The sequence below is a fragment of the Entelurus aequoreus genome, linkage group LG01, assembly GCF_033978785.1.
Source record: "Entelurus aequoreus isolate RoL-2023_Sb linkage group LG01, RoL_Eaeq_v1.1, whole genome shotgun sequence".
NCBI classification, from domain to species: Eukaryota; Metazoa; Chordata; class Actinopteri; order Syngnathiformes; family Syngnathidae; genus Entelurus; species Entelurus aequoreus.
The window spans coordinates 92,688,615-92,713,869 of NC_084731.1; the positions used below are offsets into that span (position 1 = coordinate 92,688,615).

At 41.4% G+C, this 25,255-nt stretch overlaps 1 protein-coding gene across 5 annotated transcripts in view; it reads right to left on the minus strand.

The window, feature by feature from the left end:
- Positions 1-6,579: 6,579 nt before the first annotated feature.
- The window catches only part of LOC133644432 (transcription elongation factor A N-terminal and central domain-containing protein), a 107,357-nt gene continuing 88,681 nt past the window's right edge, over positions 6,580-25,255 (minus strand). Inside the window, exons 6-7 of one of the 5 annotated variants that reach the window (XM_062039097.1) lie at positions 17,027-17,140; positions 6,580-8,949 (exon numbers count right to left, since the gene is read on the minus strand). In XM_062039097.1, coding sequence (XP_061895081.1) covers positions 8,021-8,905 — 885 coding nt within the window. In that variant the 5' untranslated portion in view covers positions 8,906-8,949; positions 17,027-17,140 and the 3' untranslated portion in view covers positions 6,580-8,020. Of the gene's footprint in view, positions 8,950-14,221; positions 14,387-17,026; positions 17,141-25,255 lie in introns of those variants that run through there. The other 4 variants (XM_062039026.1, XM_062039182.1, XM_062038947.1 and 1 more) reach the window with 4 other exon arrangements.

Here is a 25,255-nt window from a genome sequence, read left to right on the forward strand (position 1 = left end):
CGACCGATGACGGCAATTATGACAAATCAACTGCTAAAATGAGCCGATAATGATAAAGGCTTATCATCGCCTTGTTTGTTTACAGTATGATTGCATATTTGTGATGCCATGGTACATCAGTCACCAGTGTGGGCTGTCTTCAGCATGTCAGAAGAAGACATGTCACTCAGTTTGCAAAAGGTGTTCTGCAGAAGTTAAACGGGAAGGCTTAAATACGAGCGTCAACGCAGTCAAATCTGATAAATTAATGTTTAAATTTACTATCGTGTAGATCAGTGTTTTTCAACCACTGTGAGATACAGTCTGGTGTGCCGTGGGAGATTATGTAAATTCACCTACTTGGGGCCAAAAAGGGACAAGCGGTAGAAAATGGATGGATGGATGGGTTAAAATGTTTTTTTTGCAAACCAGTAATTATAGTCTGCAAATGATGTGTTGTTGTTGAGTGTCGGTGCTGTCTAGAGCTCGGCAGAGTAACCGTGTAATACTCTTCTATGTCAGTAGGTGGCAGCCGGTAGCTAATTGCTTTGTAGATGTCGGAAACAGCGGGAGGCAGGGTGCAGGTAAAAAGGTGTCTAATGCTTTAACCAAAAATAAACAAAAAGGTGAGTGCCCCTAAGAAAAGGCATTGAAGCTTAGGGAAGGCTATGCAGAACGGAACTAAAACTGAACTGGCTACAAAGTAAACAAAGACATAATGCTGGACGACAGCAAAGACTTGCTGTGGAGCAAAGACGGCGTCCACAATGTACATCCGAACATGACATGACAATCAACAATGTCCCCACAAAGAAGGATAAAAACAACTGAAATGTTCTCGATCGCTGAAACAAGGTAGATGCGGGAAATATCGCTCAAAGGAAGACATGAAACTGCAACAGGAAAATACCAAAAAAAGAGAAAAAGCCACCAAAATAGGAGCGCAAGACAAGAGCTAAAACACTACACACAGGAAAACAGCAAAAAGGCCAAAATAAGTCACGGCGTGATGTGACAGGTGGTGACAGTACACCTACTTTGAGACAAGAGCTAGATTGATGCATGCTTGGTTATGGTTTAAAGTCATATCCAACAATTGCGACGACGACTTTTTACTGTCAACCGAGTTTCGTTTTTTTTAATGATTTCTGCTGGTGGTGTGCCTTTTTGATGCAAAAAAATGTGCCATGGCTCAAAAAAGGTTGAAAAACACTGGTGTAGAATAATGAAAGCAGTACAAAGATGCATGTGTTGCTAAGCCAAGACCAAGTGTTAATAGCAGCGACCGCAGCAAACGTAAAGCCACAGGACTGATGAGGAAGCGTTTGATAAGAGGCAACACTTTAAAAGAAAACACCCTTAAGGGAAACTGTATGTGTGTGTACCACGCCGACTGAAGGACCATATGCCACCTGGCTTTGAAAGACTATTATGACATAGTAGGGGTGTAACGGTACGTGTATTTGTATTGAACCGTTTCGGTATGGGGTTCCGGTTCGGTTCGGAGGTGTACCGAACGAGTTTCCACACGGACATATTAAGTAGCGTATTCACGTTGTGTAAACAATGCACACCGAGGCACAACACACTGCATGCTAGCAGCTAACAGGCTACGATAGACTGACCATACGTCCTCTTTTCACCGGACATGTCCTCTTTTGCGGAGCTGTCAGGGCGGAGTTTCTTAAATGCCTCAAATGTCCGGCATTTTGAGTTAGGGTTGCGTGTATTTTCAATGTACGTTCAGGGTTAAGAAGGGGTTAAAAACAAAACAAATTGTGCGTGCAGAGGGGCAGAGACAGAGAGAGAGAGAGAGAGTTATGATAAACGCGCTTGCGTCGCCAGGCTCTGCTTTTTATCCATAGATTTATCAGATTACATTTTTTATTATCTATAGCAGGGGTGTCAAAAGTGTGCCCCGGAGGCCATTTATTAAAATAAACAAAAAAATAACAAAAGTGAAATAAAAAAGCTTAAAGGTGAAATGTAATTTAGAAAAAGTTGCAATGTTGACTAATAAAACAAAGCCGTTTTTTTTTCTTTCAAACTGTCATTGCTCAAAACATAATATTGAATCAAAATCAATGTTATTATGAATTATTGACCTATCCAAGGTTCCCATTACTTCACATCAAATATTCCACTAAGAAAAATATTTTTGGTGGAAGATTTTGCAAATTTGGTAAATAAATAACCCAAAAATTTATATTTTGTTGTTTTCTTACTGTACCGAAAATGAACTGAATTGTGACCAACGTTCCCTCTAAGGGTCGCGCCTGCGCAATTGCGCACTGCTCAAGCGTCCTCTGCGCACAGCAAATATATGCCGCGCACCAAATCAAATCCCATCTGAATTTTAAACAAAATAAACACATTTATTCTGTGTAATTTTGCAATGCAACTCTGAGTGACAGTGACAACAAGCGGCCCTAACGGTGTTCGTCAACACCGTTCAATTGAACACCGTTCAATTATTGTAACGTCCATCAAGATGCTTCGAGGACAGGAATTATATCGATCACTTTATTGCGCAAAACTGTTTATATTCGGCCATAACCACACCAAAAACATGAGTAAAAAACTTCTGTCTCGAAAAACTAGTCATTTTCTGCCGTACAAACCAGGCCAAAACCAACTTGTCATCTGTCACCAACACGCATACCACTAAGCCACTGGTGCGTTTAGGGCCACACAAAAAGTCGGACAACTCAAACACCACACAAAGTTACTGTCATGTCTGTGTTCATGTTTTTGTTTGGCCATGTGCTGTTTTGTTTTTTGGACACTTCCTTAGTTCCTGGTTTCACTTCCTGGTTTTGTTTGTCACCATAGCAACCATTAGTTTCACCTGTTCCACGTTTGGACTCACACACACCTGTCTCACGTTTTCACAGTTAGTCACGCACCTGTTTTCACTTTTCATGTCACTATATAGGCTTTTCTGTTTCTGTTGTTCGTCCTGGCGACATCACCCATTCATGCCATGTCCACAGTTCTTTGTCACGTTAGTTCTTGTTTCATCTCTTGTCACGTAAGTTTTTGTTTTGTTTAATGTTCATAGTTCTCCGCCATTGTGCGCGCCTTTTGTTTTGTCTAGTCAAGTTTTTTACCTCCGCTGTGAGCGCCTTTTGTTTGTACCTTTTGTTTGAGTTTATAGTATTAATTAAATATGTCTTTACCTGCACGCCACGTCCGTTCCAATTATTTTGCACCACGGGAGAGCAAACCACGCCAAAGACCGAGTTATGACAGATGTCGCCAGCACGAGAGCTCTCCCGCAAAAAAATGGGACAATTTTGACGAGGTAACGTGGGAGGTCCTGCGCGCCATGGAAGCCGAGACACTCCGCCATTCCCCCATGGAGCGCAGGGATCTCATGTGGGGTCCGACCGGCAAACTGGTGCCGATCAGCTCCCTTTGGCCCGAGGATGGCGCTGCGTCACCGCAGTCCCGGAAGCGCCGCTCCCAACGAAGGACGTCAGGGAGGGCTTCCACAAGCATTGGAAAGGACGCATCGTTCCCGCAAGCTCCTCCCCCTCCGGGCGGAAACGAGCTGCAGCCAGCCCGGCTTCCCCAGGACGACGTCACGCCGCTGCCAGTGGGTGACGTCATGGATTTTTTTCCCCTGAACTCTTTTTCTTGTCAGCCACATCCAACCAAAGACTCTAAATCCATGATTAAATATTACCAAGACATGTTTTTAGAAATCAGATCCTGTCAATCACAGTCACCCAATTTTCATGCCCCGCCCCCCAGGACTCATGCCACGCCCAAGTCAGAAATTTTTTTTTCACCCACAAAAGCCCAGGTGGGGGGGAACGAAAGACCTTTTGGACAATTTAGAGGGGAGGATTCTGCCCTCCTCCTGAACCCCCTCCGCCCACCCCAAAAGACGATTCCAGACCGCGGGGAGCGCGTCTGGGATCCGCTCCTTGAGGGGGGGGCTAGGGCTGGGAATTGTTCAGGTGGGGTGGGTCAGCATCGTCACGCCAAGCCACAGCCTCCAGCACGACCACCACCACCTGTCTTTCGACCTGCCAAGCCACAGCCACCAGCACGACCCCCACCACCAGTCTTTCGTCACGCCAAGCCACAGCTTCCAGCACGACCCCCACCACCTGTCTTTCGACCTGCCAAGCCACAGCCACCAGCACGACCACCACCACCAGTTTTTCGACCATGCCAAGATCTACCTGCTCCACGCCAAGCACCACCAGTACCTGCTCCACGCCAAGCGCCACCAGTACCTGCTCCACGCCAAGCGCCGCCAGTACCTGCTCCACGCCAAGCGCCGCCAGTACCTGCTCCACGCCAAGCGCCGCCAGTACCTGCTCCACGCCAAGCGCCGCCAGTACCTGCTCCACGCCAAGCGCCGCCAGTACCTGCTCCACGCCAAGCGCCGCCAGTACCTGCTCCACGCCGCCAAGTGCCGCCCGTCGCAGCCCCACGCCGCCAAGTGCCGCCCGTCGCAGCCCCACGCCGCCAAGTGCCGCCCGTGGCTGCCCCACGCCGCCAAGTGCCGCCCGTGGCTGCCCCACGCCGCCAAGTGCCGCCCGTGGCTGCCCCACGCCGCCAAGTGCCGCCCGTGGCTGCCCCACGCCGCCAAGTGCCGCCCGTGGCTGCCCCACGCCGCCAAGTGCCGCCCGTGGCTGCCCCACGCCGCCAAGTGCCGCCCGTGGCTGCCCCACGCCAAGACCAAAGCCAAGACCAAGACCCGCCAAGTGACCAAGACCAAGACCCGCCAAGTGACCAAGACCAAGACCCGCCAAGTGACCAAGACCAAGACCCGCCAAGGGACCAAGACCAAGAACCGCCAAGGGACCAAGACCAAGAACCGCCAAGGGACCAAGACCCGCCAAGTGACCAAGACCAAGACCCGCCAAGTGACCAAGACCAAGACCCGCCAAGTGACCAAGACCAAGACCCGCCAAGTGACCAAGACCAAGACCAAGTCCAAGCACCGCCACGCCAAGACCAACCACGCCAAGTCCAAGACCAAGACCAACCATGCCAAGTCCAGGACCAAGACCAACCATGCCAAGACCAAGACCATGACCCACGCTGCCAAGACCAAGACCGCCAAGACAAAGACCCCCCACGCCAAGCTTCGCCGCCTGACGCACCACGCCAAGCTTCGCTGCCTGCCACGACAACGCGCCCACCTCCTCGTCGGCCAAGGATGTGGCCATTCCATGGGCGTCCGCCACGCCAGGTGCGCCGACCTCCTCGTCTGCCACGAATGTGGCCATTCCCAGGTCGCCCACCTCGTCAGGTTCAGCGGCGGTCTACCCGCCGTCGCCACCTGACTCTGCCCCGGTGGATTCGGGGACACCTGGTCTGGCGACCCACCGCCATGTCCCCCTCCCCCCCTCCCATGACTCTTGATCCTGTTTTTTGTTTTTGGACATCTGGGATCTGTCCGTAAGGGGGGGGTTCTGTCATGTCTGTGTTCATGTTTTTGTTTGGCCATGTGCTGTTTTGTTTTTTGGACACTTCCTTAGTTCCTGGTTTCACTTCCTGGTTTTGTTTGTCACCATAGCAACCATTAGTTTCACCTGTTCCACGTTTGGACTCACACACACCTGTCTCACGTTTTCACAGTTAGTCACGCACCTGTTTTCACTTTTCATGTCACTATATAGGCTTTTCTGTTTCTGTTGTTCGTCCTGGCGACATCACCCATTCATGCCATGTCCACAGTTCTTTGTCACGTTAGTTCTTGTTTCATCTCTTGTCACGTAAGTTTTTGTTTTGTTTAATGTTCATAGTTCTCCGCCATTGTGCGCGCCTTTTGTTTTGTCTAGTCAAGTTTTTTACCTCCGCTGTGAGCGCCTTTTGTTTGTACCTTTTGTTTGAGTTTATAGTATTAATTAAATATGTCTTTACCTGCTCGCCACGTCCGTTCCAATTATTTTGCACCACGGGAGAGCAAACCACGCCATAGACCGAGTTATGACAGTTACATGATGACTCCTCAGTCATACGTGTGTATGGATGATGTTTGATAAGAAATTATCGAGTTCGAGCCTATTATCCAATCCTCTTATCGAACCGATTCCTTATCGATTCTCTTATCGAGTCCAGATAGGTTGTTGTATATGGAAAAAAACACACAATATTTGGTTTAACAAAAGCTCACTTTTATTATATAAGAAAAAAATTAAATCTAATAAATAAATAAATTTTGACTGTTACCCCCCTAAAAAAAATATAAAATAAATAAATATTGACTGTTGTTACCCAAAGTATACTAAGTGGGATTTTTCAGAAAAACAAATATATACAGTAACACAAAAACAACCTGTCTCTGTGATCACTATAGGTGTATAAATAATAATATAGTGTTAAATAAAATCAGTCCCTTGGGCACAAAACTGAAAATAATACAGCTCTCCAAAAAGTGCACTTCTGCTGCTATTTGACATAACTGTTTGTTATGATGCTTTGACATTCTTGCACTTTATTTCTTTATTGAAAGAAAATTCTATGAAGAGAAAAGTTGTTTGCAAATGTGGTTACAATGCTAAAAAATGAAAAGTTAAAGCTAAAAAAAGAAATACACTTTATTGAGTTAACATTATTTCTTTATAGGGGGAAAGATGTGATGTTATGAGCTAGGCTAGGAATATAACAACTACACTACCCAGCATGCAACGGGAGTGACGAGCATGCGCGGTAGCCCCGAAAAGTGTTGCATGTCGTCACGTAAGAATGAGGTTATGAGCACGCTGTGAAAGTAAACGTCAAGAACTCAGCCAACACGCCTCGTCTGCATTATTTATAATTAGACAGACAACACATATACAGTGTGATTTTGTTTTGTTTACAAGGAAAGAAAAACAAAAGTTAAAAAAGGGAGATGTGTTGTAAGAACGTTGCGACAGCTGCCGTAAAGGAGGTGCGTTGCTAGCCTGGTTGCTATGTTTCCGGTTGGTCGTAAAAGTGTTCGTCATGTGTTTGTACCCTGCTCAAATCTCTCAGTAGTTATTCATTGGATTATACCTTTTGTTTTGAACTTTATTACACCTTGGAGCGCTTTTTCCGGTCCATTGTTTTTCCTGCTTTCGGTATCTGTGCCTAATGACTGAGCTACGTGATTTCTTGTGATGTCCCACAGGGCATTTCTGGTCGGGACGGGATTCGAATAAAGAACCAACTCTTTTTCTTTACTATAATGGTCTCGATAACGGGTACCGGTTCTCAAAAATGGATTCGAGTCCCAGGACTCGGTTCTTTTCTTATCGAACAACCGAGAAAACCGGTTTCGAGTATCATCCCTATACGTGTGCTTATTTTACTGTCATTTAATATTAATGTTAATTTATTTATATTAATCGCAGAATGCTGTCACTAGAGAAAGTTACAGGAATGCACACTTCATCCTATGCTTACATTTCATTGTGCAACATGAGGATGTTTAAGGGCAACTAAATGTGATCTCTGAAAGGGGTACAAATGATTTCCAAAGCAGGACCCCCACCCAGACATATTGTACAATACTAATCCAGAGTTTATGAAAAACAAGATTTCTTTTATTTTCATTACAAGTGGGCCAACTCACTAATACTACAAAATAATCTCATGAAAAGGACTCCTCTCATTTGAGTGTTATTATAAAAGATTGGTTTGAGACAGGTGTGCTGCTGGTATGGCCACGTGTGATGTTGCTCACATGTGCTCCACTGAATGCTCAGGGAGTTTTTGTGTTTGCTCACACACATGAACAATTAGAGGGAACATTGATTGTGACCTCTAAACCAAGGTACGTACCAAACCGAAATTTTTGTGTACCGTTACACCCCTATGACATAGTAAAGTTTTGTTCCATCTATCTTCTTCCGCTTATCCGAGGTTGGGTCGCGGGGGCAGCAGCCTAAGCAGAAAAGCCCAGACTTCCGTCCAGCTCCTCCCTGGGGGATCCCGAGGCGTTCCCAGGCCATAGTCTCCCCAAAGTTTTATTCCAAAGAGAAAAAAAGTGTGTGTGTATAGTTGGGACAAAGGTCAATTTGGATCTGTAACCGTTAGCAAATGCTGAGGACCATCAGAGGCAGACCCAGCTGCTGTGGTACCACTGCTGCCCACACTCGCTGCATGTAACAAAGGTCATGGCGTCATCATCAGGGCCCACCCGCCGCACCCACGCCGGCAGGAAGAGCGTCCCCCGGCTCACCTGCGTCACCCTGCAGTTCGAGCCGCCGCACCGCTCGCAGCGGATCTTGCGCGTCTCCGTCCCCTCCGGCCCGAGCGGCAGCTGGCGTTCGCTCACGCCGCGGGACGAGAGCTCCTTCCTCAGCCGCCGCAGCTCGTCGCAGGCCATCTCCTCGGCCGACATGCGGGCGAAAGCCTCGGGAGGCAGGCGGGCGCCCAAGAGGCCGTGGCGCAGGTGGCCGTTTTTAGGGTTCCTCAAGTTGGCGACTTTGCTCCGCACGCAGGCTTTGTACTTGGCCTGGTTGGGTGCGTGGAGGCGGTGGATGTGCAGCTCCACCTCTGCTGGCAACTCCGTGGTTTTGCCCAGATCTCCTGGTTCGGGGCCGAGGGCAGACACCAGGAGTTGGACACATTTGGACCTTACAGAGGAGCCTTCTACGCCAGCCGGGGACGAGGAGGCACTAAAGTTACACAAGTGGGAACCTACTCCAGCCACACCTTCAGCACCTTCCGGGTCACCTGAACATGTCACGCCTGTCAGGTCCTTCCTGTGCTGCCTCCTCCACTTGGACAGCAGGCCCCTCGCCGCCCTCCTCACGCCTCCATCGGAGCATCCTTTGAGGAGCTTGTAGAGAACGTCGGCGATGTCCTCCAGGTGCTCCGCGGTGACGTCACACTTGTCGAGCTCGCCGACGAGAGCCAAGATGTCGCCGTAGCTTCGGCCGGCGTGCAGTTTCTCAAGTCGCGAAGCACAGAGCGCTACTTCTCCTGGGTGCATGGCGGCTGATGAGAAGAGGACATTCACATACAGGCAAGTGAGCACTATTTGAGGGGAAAAAGAGGAATCTATCAGGTTTCCCCACAAACCCCGAAATAACAATTTTTTATGAATTGTTGAAAGGCCTACTGAAATGAATTTTTTTTATTTAAACGGGGATAGCAGATCTATTCTATGTGTCATACTTGATCATTTCGCGATATTGCCATATTTTTGCTGAAAGGATTTAGTATAGAACAACGACGGTAAAGATTGCAACTTTTGGTATCTGATAAAAAAAAGGCTTGCCCCTACCGGAAGTAGCGTGACGTAGTCAGTTGAACATATACGCAAAGTTCCCTATTGTTTACAATGATGGCCGCATGAAGTGAGAGAGATTCGGACCGAGAAAGCGACAATTTCCCCATTAATTTGAGCGAGGATGAAAGATTTGTGGATGAGTAAAGTGCAAGTGAAGGACTAGTGGGGAGTTGAAGCTATTCAGATAGGGAAGATGCTGTGAGAGCCGGGGGTGACCTGATATTCAGCTGGGAATGACTACAACAGTAAATAAACACAAGACATATATATACTCTATTAGCCACAACACAACCAGGCTTATATTTAATATGCCACAAATTAATCCTGCATAAAAACACCTGCGTGTTTGTTATGCTAGCTCCTAGCTCCTCTGCTAGCTCCTAGCTCCATAGAACACGCCAATACAATTCAAACACCTGATCAACACACACAATCACTCAGCCCAAAAGACCGTTCACCTAACCCAAGGTTCATAAAGCTTATATATTTTAAAAAAGTTACGTACATACGCAAAAAAAAGTTGCACACATACGGTCAAGCGATCAAATGTTTAGAAGCCAAAGCTGCATACTCACAGTAGCACGTCTGCGTCTTTGTCATCCAAATCAAAGTAATCCTGGTAAGAGTCTGTGTTGTCCCAGTTCTCTACAGGCGTCTGTGTATCGAAGTCAAAAGTCCTCCTGGTTAGAGTCTCTGTTATCCGAGTTCTTCCATCTTGACTGCATCTTCCGGGAATGTAAACAAAGAAGCGCCGGCTGTGTACTGTTGTGGCTGACTACGTTCGAAAAATACGTCCATTTCGCACCGACAACTTTCTTCTTTGCTTGCTCAGCTTCCTTCTCCATAATGCAATGAACATGATTGCAACAGATTCACGAACACAGATGTCCAGAATACTGTGGAATTATGAAATGAAAACAGAGCTTTTTCGTATTGGCTTCAATGTGGAAGGCATACCCGTGTTCCCCGGGTTACGTCACGCGCATACGTCATCCTCAGAACCGGAAGTTTAGCGGGAAATTTAAAATGTCACTTTATAAGTTAACCCGGCCGTATTGGCATGTGTTATAATGTTAAGATTTCATCATTGATATATAAACTATCAGACTGCGTGGTCGGTAGTAGTGGCTTTCAGTAGGCCTTTGAAGTAGAGCACAAAATTGCCAAACAGGCTGAATATTTTGAAGTTGGAACAGTCTGAATCACATGAAAAATATGAGAGTTGTGGAACTTTGAAGAATGTGCCATTCATTTCAATGGGAATTTCCCCAAAATTTGGGAATTTCGGGAAAAACAGGATTTTTTTTGAAAATGGTAAAAAAACGTCAATGGTCTGAATGAGTTGAAATGGTTGGTGTTGGAATTTTTTCAAATCGGTCGAGAAATGTTGAAGCAGTAACATGTTGAATTGAGAAATGGTATTACGGAATTCCTGGAATTTCGGGAAAACCGGGAATTTTTCCAGTTCAAAAAACAACTTCGTTTTTTTGTCCTGATTAAGAGGATTGTTTTGATGGTAGAACGGTTAAAGTGGGTTGAAAAATGTGGGAGGAGTAGTCGCCAGACAAAAGGGTGGAAATAGGGCTTTGGAAAACCAGGAATTCTGGGAAATACTGGAATTTTTTTAAACTTTAAAAAATTATAGCTTGAATTTCCAAAATGGTGGAATGTGTTGAAGGTGAAATGGTTTGAACAGGTTGAAAATGTGGAAATGGTGGAAATTTGAAAAATGGCCAATTCATTTTGAACGAAAAAAATGTCCCGGAAAACCTGGAAATCTGGGAATTTTAGGAATTTTTTAAGAGAAAGCCCGCGATTCCCGAATGGGCTAAACAGTTTGAAGTTGGAACGGTTTGAATCGGGTGAAAAATGTGGAAGGTAGAGCACGCCACAATCTGGAGAAGAATAAGTTGAACTACGTGAGGCAATTCCTGAAGGAATTGCATGTGAATGCTCCAATGCTGAAGTTGAACTGAAAACCGGGAATTTTTCCAGTTCAAAAAACAACTTTGTTTTTTGTCCTGATTAAGAGGATTGTTTTGACGGTGGAACGGTTGAAATGCGTTGAAAAATGTGGAAGGAGTCGTCGCCAGAAAAAAGGGTGGAAATAGGGCTTTGGAAAACCCGGAATTCTGGAAAATCCTGAAATTTTTTTGAATGTGGAAAAAAAGGTAGTTTGAATTTCCAGGATGGTGGAATGTGTTGAAGGTGAAATGGTTTGAATAGGTTGAACATGGGGAAATTGGAATTCTGGGAAATCTAGGAATTTTTGGAATTTGTCAAGGGAAAGCCCGCGATTCCTGAATAATCTGAACAGTTTGAAGTTGGAACTGCTTGAATCTGGTGAAAAATGTGGAAGGTAGAGCACGCCACAATCTGGAGAAGAATAAGTTGAACTACATGAGGCAATTCCTGAAGGAATTGTGTATGAATGCTCCAATGCTGAAGTTGAACTGAAATCCTGGAATTTTTTTAGAATTGTTGAAGTAGAGCACAAAATTCCCAAACAGGCTGAATATTTTGAAGTTGGAACAGTCTGAATCAAATTTAAAATGTGGGAGTGGTGGAACTTTGAAGAATGTACCATTCATTTCAATAGGAATTTCCCCAAAATTTGGGAATTTCTGGAAAAATGGGAATTTTTTTGAAAAATGGTAAAAAAAACAACTTAAATTTCAATTAGTTGAAATGGTTGGTGTTGGAATTTTTTCAAATCGGTCGAGAAATGTTGAAGTAGTAACATGTTGAATTGAGAAATGGTATTACGGAATTCCTGGAATTTCGGGAAAACCGGGAATTTTTCCAGTTCAAAAAACAACTTCGTTTTTTGTCCTGATTAAGAGGAATGTTTTGACGGTGGAACGGTTGAAATGCGTTGAAAAATGTGGAATGAGTCGTCGCCAGAAAAAAGGGTGGAAATAGGGCTTTGGAAAACCAGGAATTCTGGAAAATCCTGGAATTTTTTTTAACTTGAAAAAATTATAGCTTGAATTTCAAAAATGGTGGAATGTGTTGAAGGTGAAATGGTTTGAATAGGTTGAAAATGTGGAAATAGTGGAAATTTGAAAAATGGCCAATTCATTTTGAACGGAAAAAATGTCCCGGTAAACCTGGAATTCTGGGAAATGTGGGAATTTTAGGAATTTTTTAAGGGAAAGCCCGCGATTCCCGAATTGGCTAAACAGTTTGAAGTTGTAACGGTTTGAATCGGGTGACAAATGTGGAAGGTAGAGCACGCCACAATCTGGAGAAGAATAAGTTGAACTACATGAGGCAATTCCTGAAGGAATTGCGTGTGAATGCTCCAATGCTGAAGTTGAACTGAAATCCTGGAATTCTTTTTGAATTGTTGAAGTAGAGCACACAATTCCCAAACAGGCTGAATATTTTGAAGTTGGAACAGTTTGAATCAAATGAAAAATGTGGGAGTGGTGGAACTTTGAAGAATGTACCATTCATTTCAATGGGAATTTCCCCCAAATTTGGGAATTTCGGGAAAAACTGGAATTTTTTAGAAAATGGTAAAAAAAACAAACTTGAATCGTCTGAATGAGTTGAAATGGTTGGTGTTGGAATTTTTTCAAATCTGTCGACAAATGTTGAAGCAGTAACATGTTGAATTGAGAAATGGTATTACGGAATTCCTGGAATTTCGGGAAAACCGGGAATTTTTCCAGTTCAAAAAACAACTTTGTTTTTTGTCCTGATTAAGAGGATTGTTTTGACTGTGGAACGGTTGAACTGTAGAGATGTCTGATAATATCGGCCTGCCGATGCTTTAAAATGTAATATCGGAAATTATCGTAATCGTTTTTTTTATTATCGGTATCGTTTTTTTTTGTTTTGTTTTATTAAATCAACATAAAAAACACAAGATACACTTACAATTAGTGCACCAACCCAAAAAACCTCCCTCCCCCATTTACACTCATTCACACTAAAGGGTTGTTTCTTTCTGTTATTAATATTCTGTTTCCTACATTATATATCAATATCTATCAATACAGTCTGCAAGGGATACAGTCCGTAAGCACACATGATTGTGCGTGCTGCTAGTCCACTAATAGTACTAACCTTTAACAATTAATTTTACTCATTTTCATTAATTAGTAGTTTCTATGTAACTGTTTTTATATTGTTTTACTTTCTTTTTTATTCAAGAATTTTTTTTACATTTATTTATCTTATTTTATTAATTTTTTTAAAAATGACCTTATCTTCACCATACCTGGTTGTCCAAATTAGGCATAATAATGTGTTAATTCCACGACTGTATATATCGGTATCGGTTGATATCGGTAGCGGTAATTAAGAGTTGGACAATATCGGAATATCGGCAAAAAAGCCATTATCGGACATCCCTATTGAAATGCGTTGAAAAATGTGGAAGGAGTCATCGCCAGAAAAAAGGGTGGAAATAGGGCTTTGGAAAAATTATAGCTTGAATTTCCAAAATGGTGGAATGTGTTGAAGATGAAATGGTTTGATTAGGTTGAAAATGTGGAAGTTTGAAAAATGGCCTGTTCATTTTGAATGGGAAAAATGTCCCGGAAAACCTGGAATTCTGGGAAATCTGGGAATTTTTTAAGGGACAGGAATAGGCTGAACAGTTTGAAGTTGGAACGTTTTGAATCGGGTGTAAAATGTGGAAGGTAGAGCGCGCCACAATCTGGAGAAGAAGAATAAGTTGAATAAATAGATGAATTTTGGTGATGAAAAATCACACAATGACATTTGTATTTTGTAACATATTTGCTCCATTTTTTTTAAAGTAGATCAAATCAAATCAAATTAATCGATGTAGAACCTTATGAATCGAAATCGAATAGATTTGGAAAATCGACCTTGGCATTTTTGTCTTTAAATAAATGAACAGAACTCTTGGGCGGGAGCACAACAGCGCCCCCATTAGGCCGTCAAGGCGCAGTGCAGCATGTATCCTGTTTGTGTTTGCTCATAGCCATGTATCGAAGGGCTCACATTACAGTACATTTAAAGATTAAAGGAATTGCTCACCGTAAAGAGGGTTAAAGTATTGTACGAATACAATTGTTACCGTGCGTCTGGCTACGCTGGAGTCGTCTGTGTGCGTTCATTTACCTGAAGTGTGCAGCAGAAGTCAACATGCTAACGTTTTCCGGTGTGCGGCCATGTTGGATCCTAAATATGCAGTACTTACTTTGGCCGCCAGGTGGAGCTGCTGCGCTCTGCTGTACAGTACAGCCATGCACAATAACAATAGTTTTTTATATTGGAAGTTATGTTGTATTCCAAAAAGCGTCCTTTTTATCAGAATGTCAGGATTTAGTGTATATGTTTGGTTATTTTCCCCAGTTATTTCTATGTTTTTTTTAATACCTTTGTGCTTTTGATAAAGAGTTTTAGTGAGTGGCTGTGTTATGGTGGAGGACTGCAGGGCCAGTCAACATGCAGCAGCATACATGTGCACTACATATACAGTCTAACAGCATACATGTGCACTAAATATACAGTCTAACAGCATACATGTGCACTAAATATACAGTCTAACAGCATACATGTGCACTAAATATACAGTCTAACAGCATACATGTGCACTAAATATACAGTCTAACAGCATACATGTGCACTAAATATACAGTCTAACAGCATACATGTGCACTACATATACAGTCTAACAGCATACATGTGCACTAAATATACAGTCCGGGGGAGAATGATGGTATCCAACAGCAAGATGGGGCAAGTCTTTCACTTTTTTTTTGTCAAATTGTGATAAATGAATTTTTGGTGTTTTGATTGAGACTTGTATTAGGAGATTGCACAGTACAGTACATATTCCGTACAATTGACCACTAAATGGTAACACCCGAATAAGTTTTTCAACTTGTTTAAGGGTCCACGTTAATCAGTTCATGGTATAAATATATACTATCAGCATAATACAGTCATCACACGAGTTAATCACCATTGAATTATTTACAATAATGGAGGGGGTTGGGGCGGGGGGATTAGGTTTGGTTGATATCAGCACTTCAGTCATCAACAATAATATCATCTGAGAAATGGACATTGAAACAGTGTAGGTCTGACTTGGTAGGATATGTACAGCGAGCAGTGAACATAGTGAGCTCAGAAAGCATAAGAACAAGTATATACATTTGATTATTTACAATCCGGGGAGGTGGGATGTGGTGGGGTGAGGGTGTTAGTCTAGGGCTGTGGTTCTCAACCTGGGTTCGATCGAACCCTAGGGGTTCGGTGAGTCGGGCTCAGGGGTTCGGCGGAGGAGAAGCAGAAGTCAGACTGATTTGCAGGTGTGTAATTTGTTGTGAGTTTCTGCACTGTGTTGGTTTTGTTCTTTGAACAAGGTGATGTTCATGCACGGTTCATTTTGTGCACCAGTAAAAAAAACATGGTAACACTTTAGTATGGGGAACATATTCACCATTAATTAGTTGCTTATTAACATGCACATTAGTAACATATTGGCTCTTAACTAGTCATTATTAAGTACTTATTAATGCCTTATTCGGCATGGCCTTATTATAACCCTAACCCTCTAACCCTGGCCCTAACCCTAACCCTAACCCTAACCCTAACCAAATAACTCTAAATTAAGTCTTTGTTACTTAGAATATGTTCTCCTAGTGTCCAAAAAACTCTAAATTAAGTCTTTGTTACTTAGAATATGTTCCCCATACTAAAGTGTTACCAAAAACAAATAACTTTGTCTTGAATTTGAAAAAAAACAACATTTTATTTTTCACTAAAGAAGGGTTCGGTGAATGCGCATATGAAACTGGTGGGGTTCGGTACCTCCAACAAGGTTAAAAACCACTGGTCTAGGGTTGTAGTTGCCTGGAGGTGTTCTTTTAGTGCGGTTTTGAAGGAGGATAGAGATGCACTTTCTTTTACACCTGTTGGGAGTGCATTCCATATTGATGTGGCGTAGAAGGAGAATGAGTTAAGACCTTTGTTAGATCGGAATCTGGGTTTAACGTGGTTTGTGGAGCTCCCCCTACTGTTGTGGTTATGGCGGTCATTTACGTTATGGAAGTAGTTTGACAAGTACTTCGGTATCAGGGAGGTGTAGCGGATTTTATAGACCAGGCTCAGTGCAAGTTGTTTTAGCTCTGTACCGAGGATGTCGTTGTGGCTTGCACAGCCCTTTGAGACACTTGTGATTTAGGGCTATATAAATAAACATTGATTGATTGATTGATTGATTATCATTTCATTGGATCAGAGAAAGGTGACGCCTCAACCCTTAAAAGATGTCATTTTAAGAGAGTGACCTAATCCAATATGATGTGTGCAAATAAATGATTCACTTAGGAATGCTCTTAAGTGACTATTGCAGCCAAGAAAAAGACTATATTTCATATCTAATTCTAGAGAAGGTAAGCTATTTAAATATGCTCTTAAAGCCCAATGCATTGGTATGACATCAGAGAGGGATTACGTAAGCATAGTCATATTAGAGAGAGGCTTTTAGGATTCATGCAGGTCTCTGGAAGGACGCAGGGTAGCTTCAAGCACATGGTTTTAACCCCCCAAGGGATTTTAGCTGCATTTTTGGTCAACGTTTCTTGTTGTAGCTTGTAGGTGTGTCTCCTGGTTGTGCAGAGGGTCAAAGGATGGTCAAGAATGATGGGTGGGGTCAGCCGTGGCCCTTTTTTCACGAGGCGGGCGTGCATCAAGAGACCAAGCAACAACCTCAGTCCTCGCCTTCTAGTTGTTGACCGCAGCGGACAGGAATTCTCCTCGGATCTTATCAAATCGTTTCCCCGCAGCTTGTCGGCACTTGAGAATTCCTGCTGTGTGGGAATGGAATTTTACCAGTAGGCCGCTGCCGTGGCGGCTCTGCAGCACCGGGTGGCGCTCTCTGCACTGCGGTGTTTGCATTGGGGAGTCCTGCTGTATAAGTTCCTGCTTGGGCTGCCCCCGCCTCTTCTGCAAAAATACACACACACACAAACACACATTCTTGTAGTTGTTACCTTCTTGAGACCCCTGAAAAATGCCCACCTCTTTAGGACCACCCTTTCTAGATATATAGAGATTTGTATTTGCAACATTAATAATATATACATACTATGCAAATATAAAAACCTTTGTTGTGAAAAAGAAGTTGGAATTTCACAAGAAAAAAGTCACAATTTCACAAGAAAAACGTAGAATTTTGGAAGTATTATAATCCAATCCAATCCACTTTATTTATATAGCACATTCAAACAACAAAAATGTTTCCAAAGTGCTGCACAACAATATTAAAAACAATATTAAAAACAATATTCAAACATTATCCTTAGCTCCACCAATGACTGAATAAAAACAAAAAATAAATAAATATAAAACCAATATAGAAACAATATAAAAATAAATATGATTAAAAACGATTCATAATAAAAGTTGTAATTTTACTCAATGCAAGTCAAAATTCTACAAGAAAAACTGAACAGTTGTGCAATATTATGATAAAAGTCGGAATTTTACTCAATAACAGTCGCAAGTTTACAAGAAAAGCTTAACATGTTGGCAATTTTATGAAAAAGAGTCGTAATTTTGCTCGACAAAAGTCACAATTTTAGAAGAAAACTTAAACATTTTGGCAATTTTATAACAATAATCGGAATTTTACTCAAAAAATTTCACTATTTTACAACAACAACAAAAAAATTGGCAATAACGTGATGAAAGTCAGAATTTGATATGACAAATATCGCCATTTTGCATTACAAAGTAATAATTTTACATTTAAAAAAGTAATAATTTTACGAGAAAATATTGCAATATTACAGAAACAGAAAGAATATGGGAAATTGTTCCCAATTTTATAAGTAAAAAGTCGACACATTGTGAGAAAAAGACTGCTTTTAGTTAATTTATTTATTTTTTGATTTTTTTTTGTTTGTAATTGGTTTTTAATCTTCATTATTTACTTCAAGTTATTACAGTATGTCTCTACATACATATTTATTTGATTTGATTAATTAATTTTGGCCAAAGGGGGCGCATTTCAATTTCTTACAGACACACACTTGTTATTTCATATGTTGGCCAGAGGGTGAGCACTACTACTCACTCAGTGGCCTAGTGGTTAGAGTGTCCGCCCCGAGATCGGTAGGTTGTGAGTTGGCCGAGTCATACCAAAGACTATAAAAATGGGACCCGTTACCTCCCTGCTTGGCCCTCAGCATCAAGGGTTGGAATTGGGGGTTAAATCACCAAAACACCGCTGCTGCCCACTGCTCCCCTCACCTCCCAGGGGGTGATCAAGGGGATGGGTCAAATGCAGAGGACAAATTTCACCACACCTAGTGTGTGTGTGACAATCATTGGTACTTTAACTTTGACTTTTTAAAACCGACACACAGTCAATTTCAAAAATCTCTCCATTTTGGGACCACCCTCATTTTGATGGATTTCACCACCAGGGGTGCAAATGAGACATTCTCTATTAGATGCAATGGTTTTCTGTATTGGGACCATGATTTATGTCCTAACTTGTTCACCGCTCCTCATATGGAAGGTACTTTTCCTTGTTGATGTCTCAAGAAGGGAAGGAATACAAGAACACACACACACACACACACACACACACACACACACACACACACACACACACACACACACACAGAGGAGGAAGGCTGCTTTCAACCTCTTTATGGACAAATGACAACATTATGAAGCACTTTCCAAGTGCACACAAACAGCAAGCAGACATATTGATGTCATAGTTCACACACTTCCATACTTACACTTTTGAGTGTTTAGTTCGGGGGTCAGCAATCCGCGGCTCTAGAGCCGCATAGCGCCGTCCTAGTGGCTCCCTGGACCTCTTTCAGAGATGTGTGAAAATGGAAAAAGATGAAGAACATTTGTTTAAATATATTTTCTGTAGGAGAACAAACATGACACAAACCTTCCTAATTGTTAGAAATCCCACAGTTTATATTAAACATGCTTCACTGATGAGAGTATTTGGCAAGCACCGTTTTGTCCTACTAATTTCAGCGATCCTTGAACTCATCGTAGTGTGTTTACATGTACAACTTTCTCCGATGCTGCCACAGAAAGACGTGTTTTATGCCACTTCTTCTTTGTCTCATTTTGTCCACCAAACGTTTTATGCTGTGCATGAAGGCACAAAGGTGAGCTTTGTTGATGTTATTGATGTCCGACACTTACTGTATGTTCCTAACTTCCTGTCATTTACAGTAAAAGTCTTGTTTTTGTTATGTGGAGGACCCCAATCACTAGGTTTGCCTCAACACTCAACACGCCCCTAAATGATGAGTGTGCAGAAATGGACCCCTAACCTGGGTGGGAATATCGACACAATTGATACCAAGGGTTGTCTCAGCATCAGGTCTTTCATTTCTTTTCTATGTTTGTATTTACAAGTTTATGTGAATCTGCTGATTATACTCATGATCAGTAAATGGGGCGGTATAGCTCAGTTGGTAGAGTGGCCGTGCCAGCAACTTTAGGGTTCCCGGTTCGATCCCCGCTTCCGCCACTGCCGTTGTGTCCTTGGGCAAGACACTTTACCCACCTGCTCCCAGTGCCACCCACACTGGTTTAAATGTAACTTAGATATTGGGTTTCACTATGTAAAAGCGCTTTGAGTCACCAGAGAAAAGCGCTATATAAATATACTTCACTAAATTGAACGCAAAATCAATGATCTTCAAATCTTTGTAGTAAAAAGTATTGTATTTTCTTGGTATCAGATCGACACTAAAATTTGCTGTATCGCCCACCTCTGCTAACCACCTTCAATATTTGCTGCATGACTTAAAGGGGAAATGCACTTTTTGCCCATCATTCACAATCCTCATATTTATTTGCCTGTTCTGCACATTGTAAATTGTAAAAAAAACTGCTACTAGGAGGCGGTTTTTGAATGCAGGTAATGGAAATACTGTTTATTCCACCTTAAAAAGCTCCAACGCTGTTTTATATACATGTTGTAACTTAGTACCGTATTTTTCGGACTATAAGTCGCACCGGAGTATAAGTCGCACCGGCCGAAAATGCATAATAAAGAAGGAAAAAAACATATATAAGTCGCACTGCAGTATAAGTTGCATTTTTTTGGGAAATTTATTTGATAAAAGCCAACACCAAGAATAGACACTTGAAAGGCAATCTAAAATAAATAAAGAATAGTGAACAACAGGCTGAATAAGTGTACGTTATATGAGGCATAAATAACCAACTGAGAACGTGCCTGGTATGTTAACGTAACATATTATGGTAAGAGTCATTCAAATAACTATAACATATAGAACATGCTATACGTTTACCAAACAATCTGTCACTCCTAATCGCTAAATCCCATGAAATCGTATACGTCTAGTCCAGGGGTCGGCAACCCAAAATGCTGAAAGAGCCATATTGGACCAAAAATACAAAAAAAAATCTGTGTGGAGCCGCAAAAAATTAAAAGCCTTATAATGAAGGCAACACATGATGTAAGTGTCTATATTAGCTATATTAGCCTACTATCAAAGGCTGACGCAAATCTTCGTTGACAGAAATGTTGTATTTTAACTTTTATTCTACACATTTTTGCAACATTGAAAAAAAAAAAGAAGTAAAATGGAGGCTTCTGAAAGCATGAGATAACTTCTGGTAATGACTGGCTCAGAATGGCCAAAGGTATAGATGTGTGTGTCCAAGTTAAACGAAACGGCCGGCAGTCTTCTTCTAATGGATTTATTACAATCTTTGCAAGCTGGGTAACGTTTGCTGTGGTCTGGAACAACATGGCACACAAACAACTATGAGAAATGCAGCCAATATTACATACAGATAATGTGTCATGAGACAAAGGACATAAGTAAAGGAAATTAAATGAGCTCCAATATAGCTACAAACGAGGCATAATGATGCAATATGTACATACAGCTAGCCTAAATAGCATGTTAGAATCGATTAGCTTGCGGTCATGGATTGATCAAATATGCCTGATTAGCACTCCAACAAGTCAATAACATCAACAAAGCACACGTTTGTGCATTCACGCACAGCATAAAATGTTTGGTGGACAAAATGAGACAAAGAAGGAGTCGCATAAAACACGTCTTTCTGTGGCAGCATCGGAGAAAGTTGTACATGTAAACAAGCTACGATGAGTTCAAGGATCGCTGAAATTAGTAGGACAAAACGGTGCTTGTCAAATACTCTCATCAGTGAAGCATGTTTAACATAAAGAGTGGGATTTCTAACAATTAGGAAGGTTTGTGTCATGTTTGTTCTCCTACAGGAAATATATTAAAACGAAAAATATATTATTTTCTTCACCTTTTTCCATTTTCAGACATCTCTGAAAGAGGTCCAGGGAGCCACTAGGACTCTAGAGCTGCGGGCTGCTGACCCCTGGTCTAGTCTCTTACGTGAATGAGCTAAATAATAATATTTGATATTTTACGGTAATGTGTTAATAATTTCACACATAAGTCGCTCCTGAGTATAAGTCGCACCCCCGGCCAAACTATGAAAAAAACTGCGACTTATAGTCCGAAAAATACGGTATGCATTGTCGTGAGGTCATGTTAGACATAGTCATTACTTATTTTCTGAAAATGTGCAGTTGAAGGGGAGGGACTAATTCAAGTGGTTGCAATTCACTCTTATTAGGAAAAGAAGAAGAAGACTCCTGCAATCGTCATTTCTGCTGTGTGAACATGAGTAAGAGAACACATGGTCACAAACACAGTGGCAAGATGGAGGTTCATCTTGAAGCTGTCTAATGTTTCCTGACAATGTGTCATTGCGTGTGTATGTCACCACTTTCTCTCTCATCTCACACACACACACACACACACACACACACACACACACACACACACACACACACACACACACACACACACACACACACACAAGCCCCAACCTTGATCCCACAGGACTGAAGGGCCTTTTTTCTTTTTTTCTCAAAAATTCCTCTAGTTTAATCTATTTTGACTGACGCCCCCGTCATTTTGTCCGGGTTCTCACGTGAAGCGCGATCAGTTTGACGTTGTCGTGGCCCTGCAGGCAGGAAACCAGTCGCCAGCCACGCGACCACAAACACTACTTCAAGTCTGAGGCGGCCAAGATGCCGTCTGATGATGCGGAAGAGCAGCTGATTGTGCTCTTCAGAATTTGGACAATTTAACCTTGGAGATGTGATCCCCGCTTCTCTTTGCCGCACAAATAATTGTTGACATATTTGCAGCCTATCTTTCCCATGAATCCTCCTCCACACCCGCACCCACACACACTTGCACACAGCAACTGGACATACGCTTGGCCTGATGGGAAATCCTCCAGCAGTGGGTTACAAATAGCCACATCCTGCTTGGACGAGCACAGTTATGCCTTGAAGGCGGCGTCACTAAATAACAAAAATAAAAAAAATGTAGTAAGATCGTGGGTAATCGTGTCTGCAGAGGCTTTGCATGAAGAAGCGCATGTAAAATATCAATAATGAATGACAGTGAACGTCGTACGAAATTTTACAGCAAATATATTCCTAGCCCCTTCCTGGTCTGTCAGTGATAAGAACATTAACCAGCGATTAGCTGGTTCCGGACATGAACGCGTTTATATTGAAAACCCGTCTATGTGGACCAACCTGTCAAGTAAAAAGTGTCCTCTTGAGGCGATGTTGACATACACGTGTGTCAACATGAAGTCTGAAGAGGTCATTAGTATGATGGACTGGTTCCTGTACGACAGGGGTGTCCAAACTTTTTCCACTGAGGGCCGCACACGGAAAAGTTAAAGCATGCGGGGGCCATTTTGATATTTTTCATTTTCAAACCATAACAAAATATATGGATCTTTTTTTTTATTTATTTATTTTTTTACCTTTAGAGCTCCCGGGGACCATAAAGGCTCTAAGTCATTAAAATGTTAAAAACAAGTCAAATTATTATTATTTTTTATTTATTTAACGCTTACAGTAAATCTCTACAGTATATCAACTTCAGGGTTTTTTTGTTTTGTTGTTTTTTTTTACCTTTAGAGCTCCCGGGGACCATAAAGGGTCTAAGTCATTAAAATGTTAAAAACAAGTCAAATTATTATTATTTTTTATTTATTTAACGCTTACAGTAAATCTCTACAGTATATCAACTTCAGGTTTTTTGTTTTTTTTTTGTTTTGTTTTTACATTTAGAGCTCCCGGGGACCATAAAGGGTCTAAGTCATTAAAATGTTAAAAACAAGTCCAATTATTATTATTTTTCATTTATTTAACGCTTACAGTAAATCTCTACAGTATATCAACTTCAGGGTTTTTTTGTTTTGTTTTGTTTTTTTACCTTTAGGGCTCCCGGGGACCATAAAGGGTCTAAGTCATTAAAATGTTAAAAACAAGTCCAATTATTATTATTTTTTATTTATTTAACGCTTACAGTAAATCTCTACAGTATATCAACTTCAGGTTTTTTTGGGGGGGGTTTTTTTGTTTTGTTTTGTTTTTTACCTTTAGGGCTCCCGGGGACCATAAAGGGTCTAAGTCAGGGGTCGGGAACCTTTTTGGCTAAGAGAGCCATGAAAGCCGAACATTTTAAAATGCATTTCTGTGAGAGCCATATAATATTTTTTAACACTGAATACAACTAAATGCGTGCATTTTTAAGTAAGACCAACATTTTTAGAGTACAATAAGTCTCTTATTCTTTTTAATAACATTGTAATTCTGAAGCTAACCAATAATAAATAAATACCATTCAAATACCTTCTGAACAGGTGCGGTAGAAAACGGATGGATGGATTAAAATGAATGAGAATGTTTTATATTTTAAACGTTAATTTTAACACTGATTACCAGCGGAATTATTCAGTACTTATCGTGTTAAGCAATGTCAGCTAAGATTTATCTGAGAGCCAGATGCAGTCATCAAAAGAGCCACATCTGGCTCGAGAGTCATAGGTTCCCTACCCCTGGTCTAAGTCATTAAAATGTTAAAAACAAGTCAAATTATTATAATTTTTTATCTATTTAACGCTTACAGTAAATCTGTACTGTATATCAACTTCAGGTTGATATAAAGTAAAAAAATATATATATATATTTGATGTGAAGTAATTAGAGCCTTAAAAAGATCAATAATGCAGGACACCATTGATTTTAATTCATTATTATTTTTGAGTAATCACAGTGAAAAGATAAATACAATCCCATTAAATATATTTGGGATCCAAAAGGTGCCCCACTCATAGAGTGATACATTTTTATTAGTTTTTTTTTTACTTTCAACACTTAAGTTACGAGATAAACTTCAGATATATCTGTCGATTTTACATTTGAACTATTATTTTGTTTGTTTTATGCTCTTGTAAAAGAAAACGTTGATGTTTTTGCATGGCAACCACACAATATATGCAATGGTTTACACATAAAACCTTTTAAAGTGAAATATTTCAAATAATTGGAGCCTTGAATATAATAATTCAGTATAACAGATTTTTTTTTTTTTGAGCAATGGCAAAAAAAGAAAAAAACAGATAGACAAAAGAAAAACAGCCTGCATGGCAGCTTTGTGTCAACATTGCAACTTTTTCTAGTTAGATTTCACCTCATTCTACTTTTTTAATGTTTTTTTAAAATTAATTTTACAAATACATTTCCAGAATGTGTGGCAGGCCGGTAAACAATTAGCTGCGGGCCGCACTTTGGACACCCCTGCTGGATGACTTCCTGTCCAAAATGAATGATGTTCACTGCAAAAAGTCAGTGTTCAAAAACAAAAACAAAAAAATACAAAAATTAGGGGTATTTTATTTGAACTAAGCAAAATTATCTGCCAATAGAACAAGAAAATTTGGCTTGTCAAGGCTTTCCAAAACAAGTCAAATTAGCTAACCTCAATGAACCCAAAATACCTTAAAATAAGTAAATTCTCACTAATAACAAGTGCACTTTTCTTGGTAGAAAAAAAAGAAGAGACCTTTTTGCTCAATATGTGGACAAATATACTTAAATTAAGTAAATGCCAGTGCCATTATCTTGACATAATGATATGCTCTCGGCATCATGATTTTTTTTCCATGCTTGAAATAAGAAAT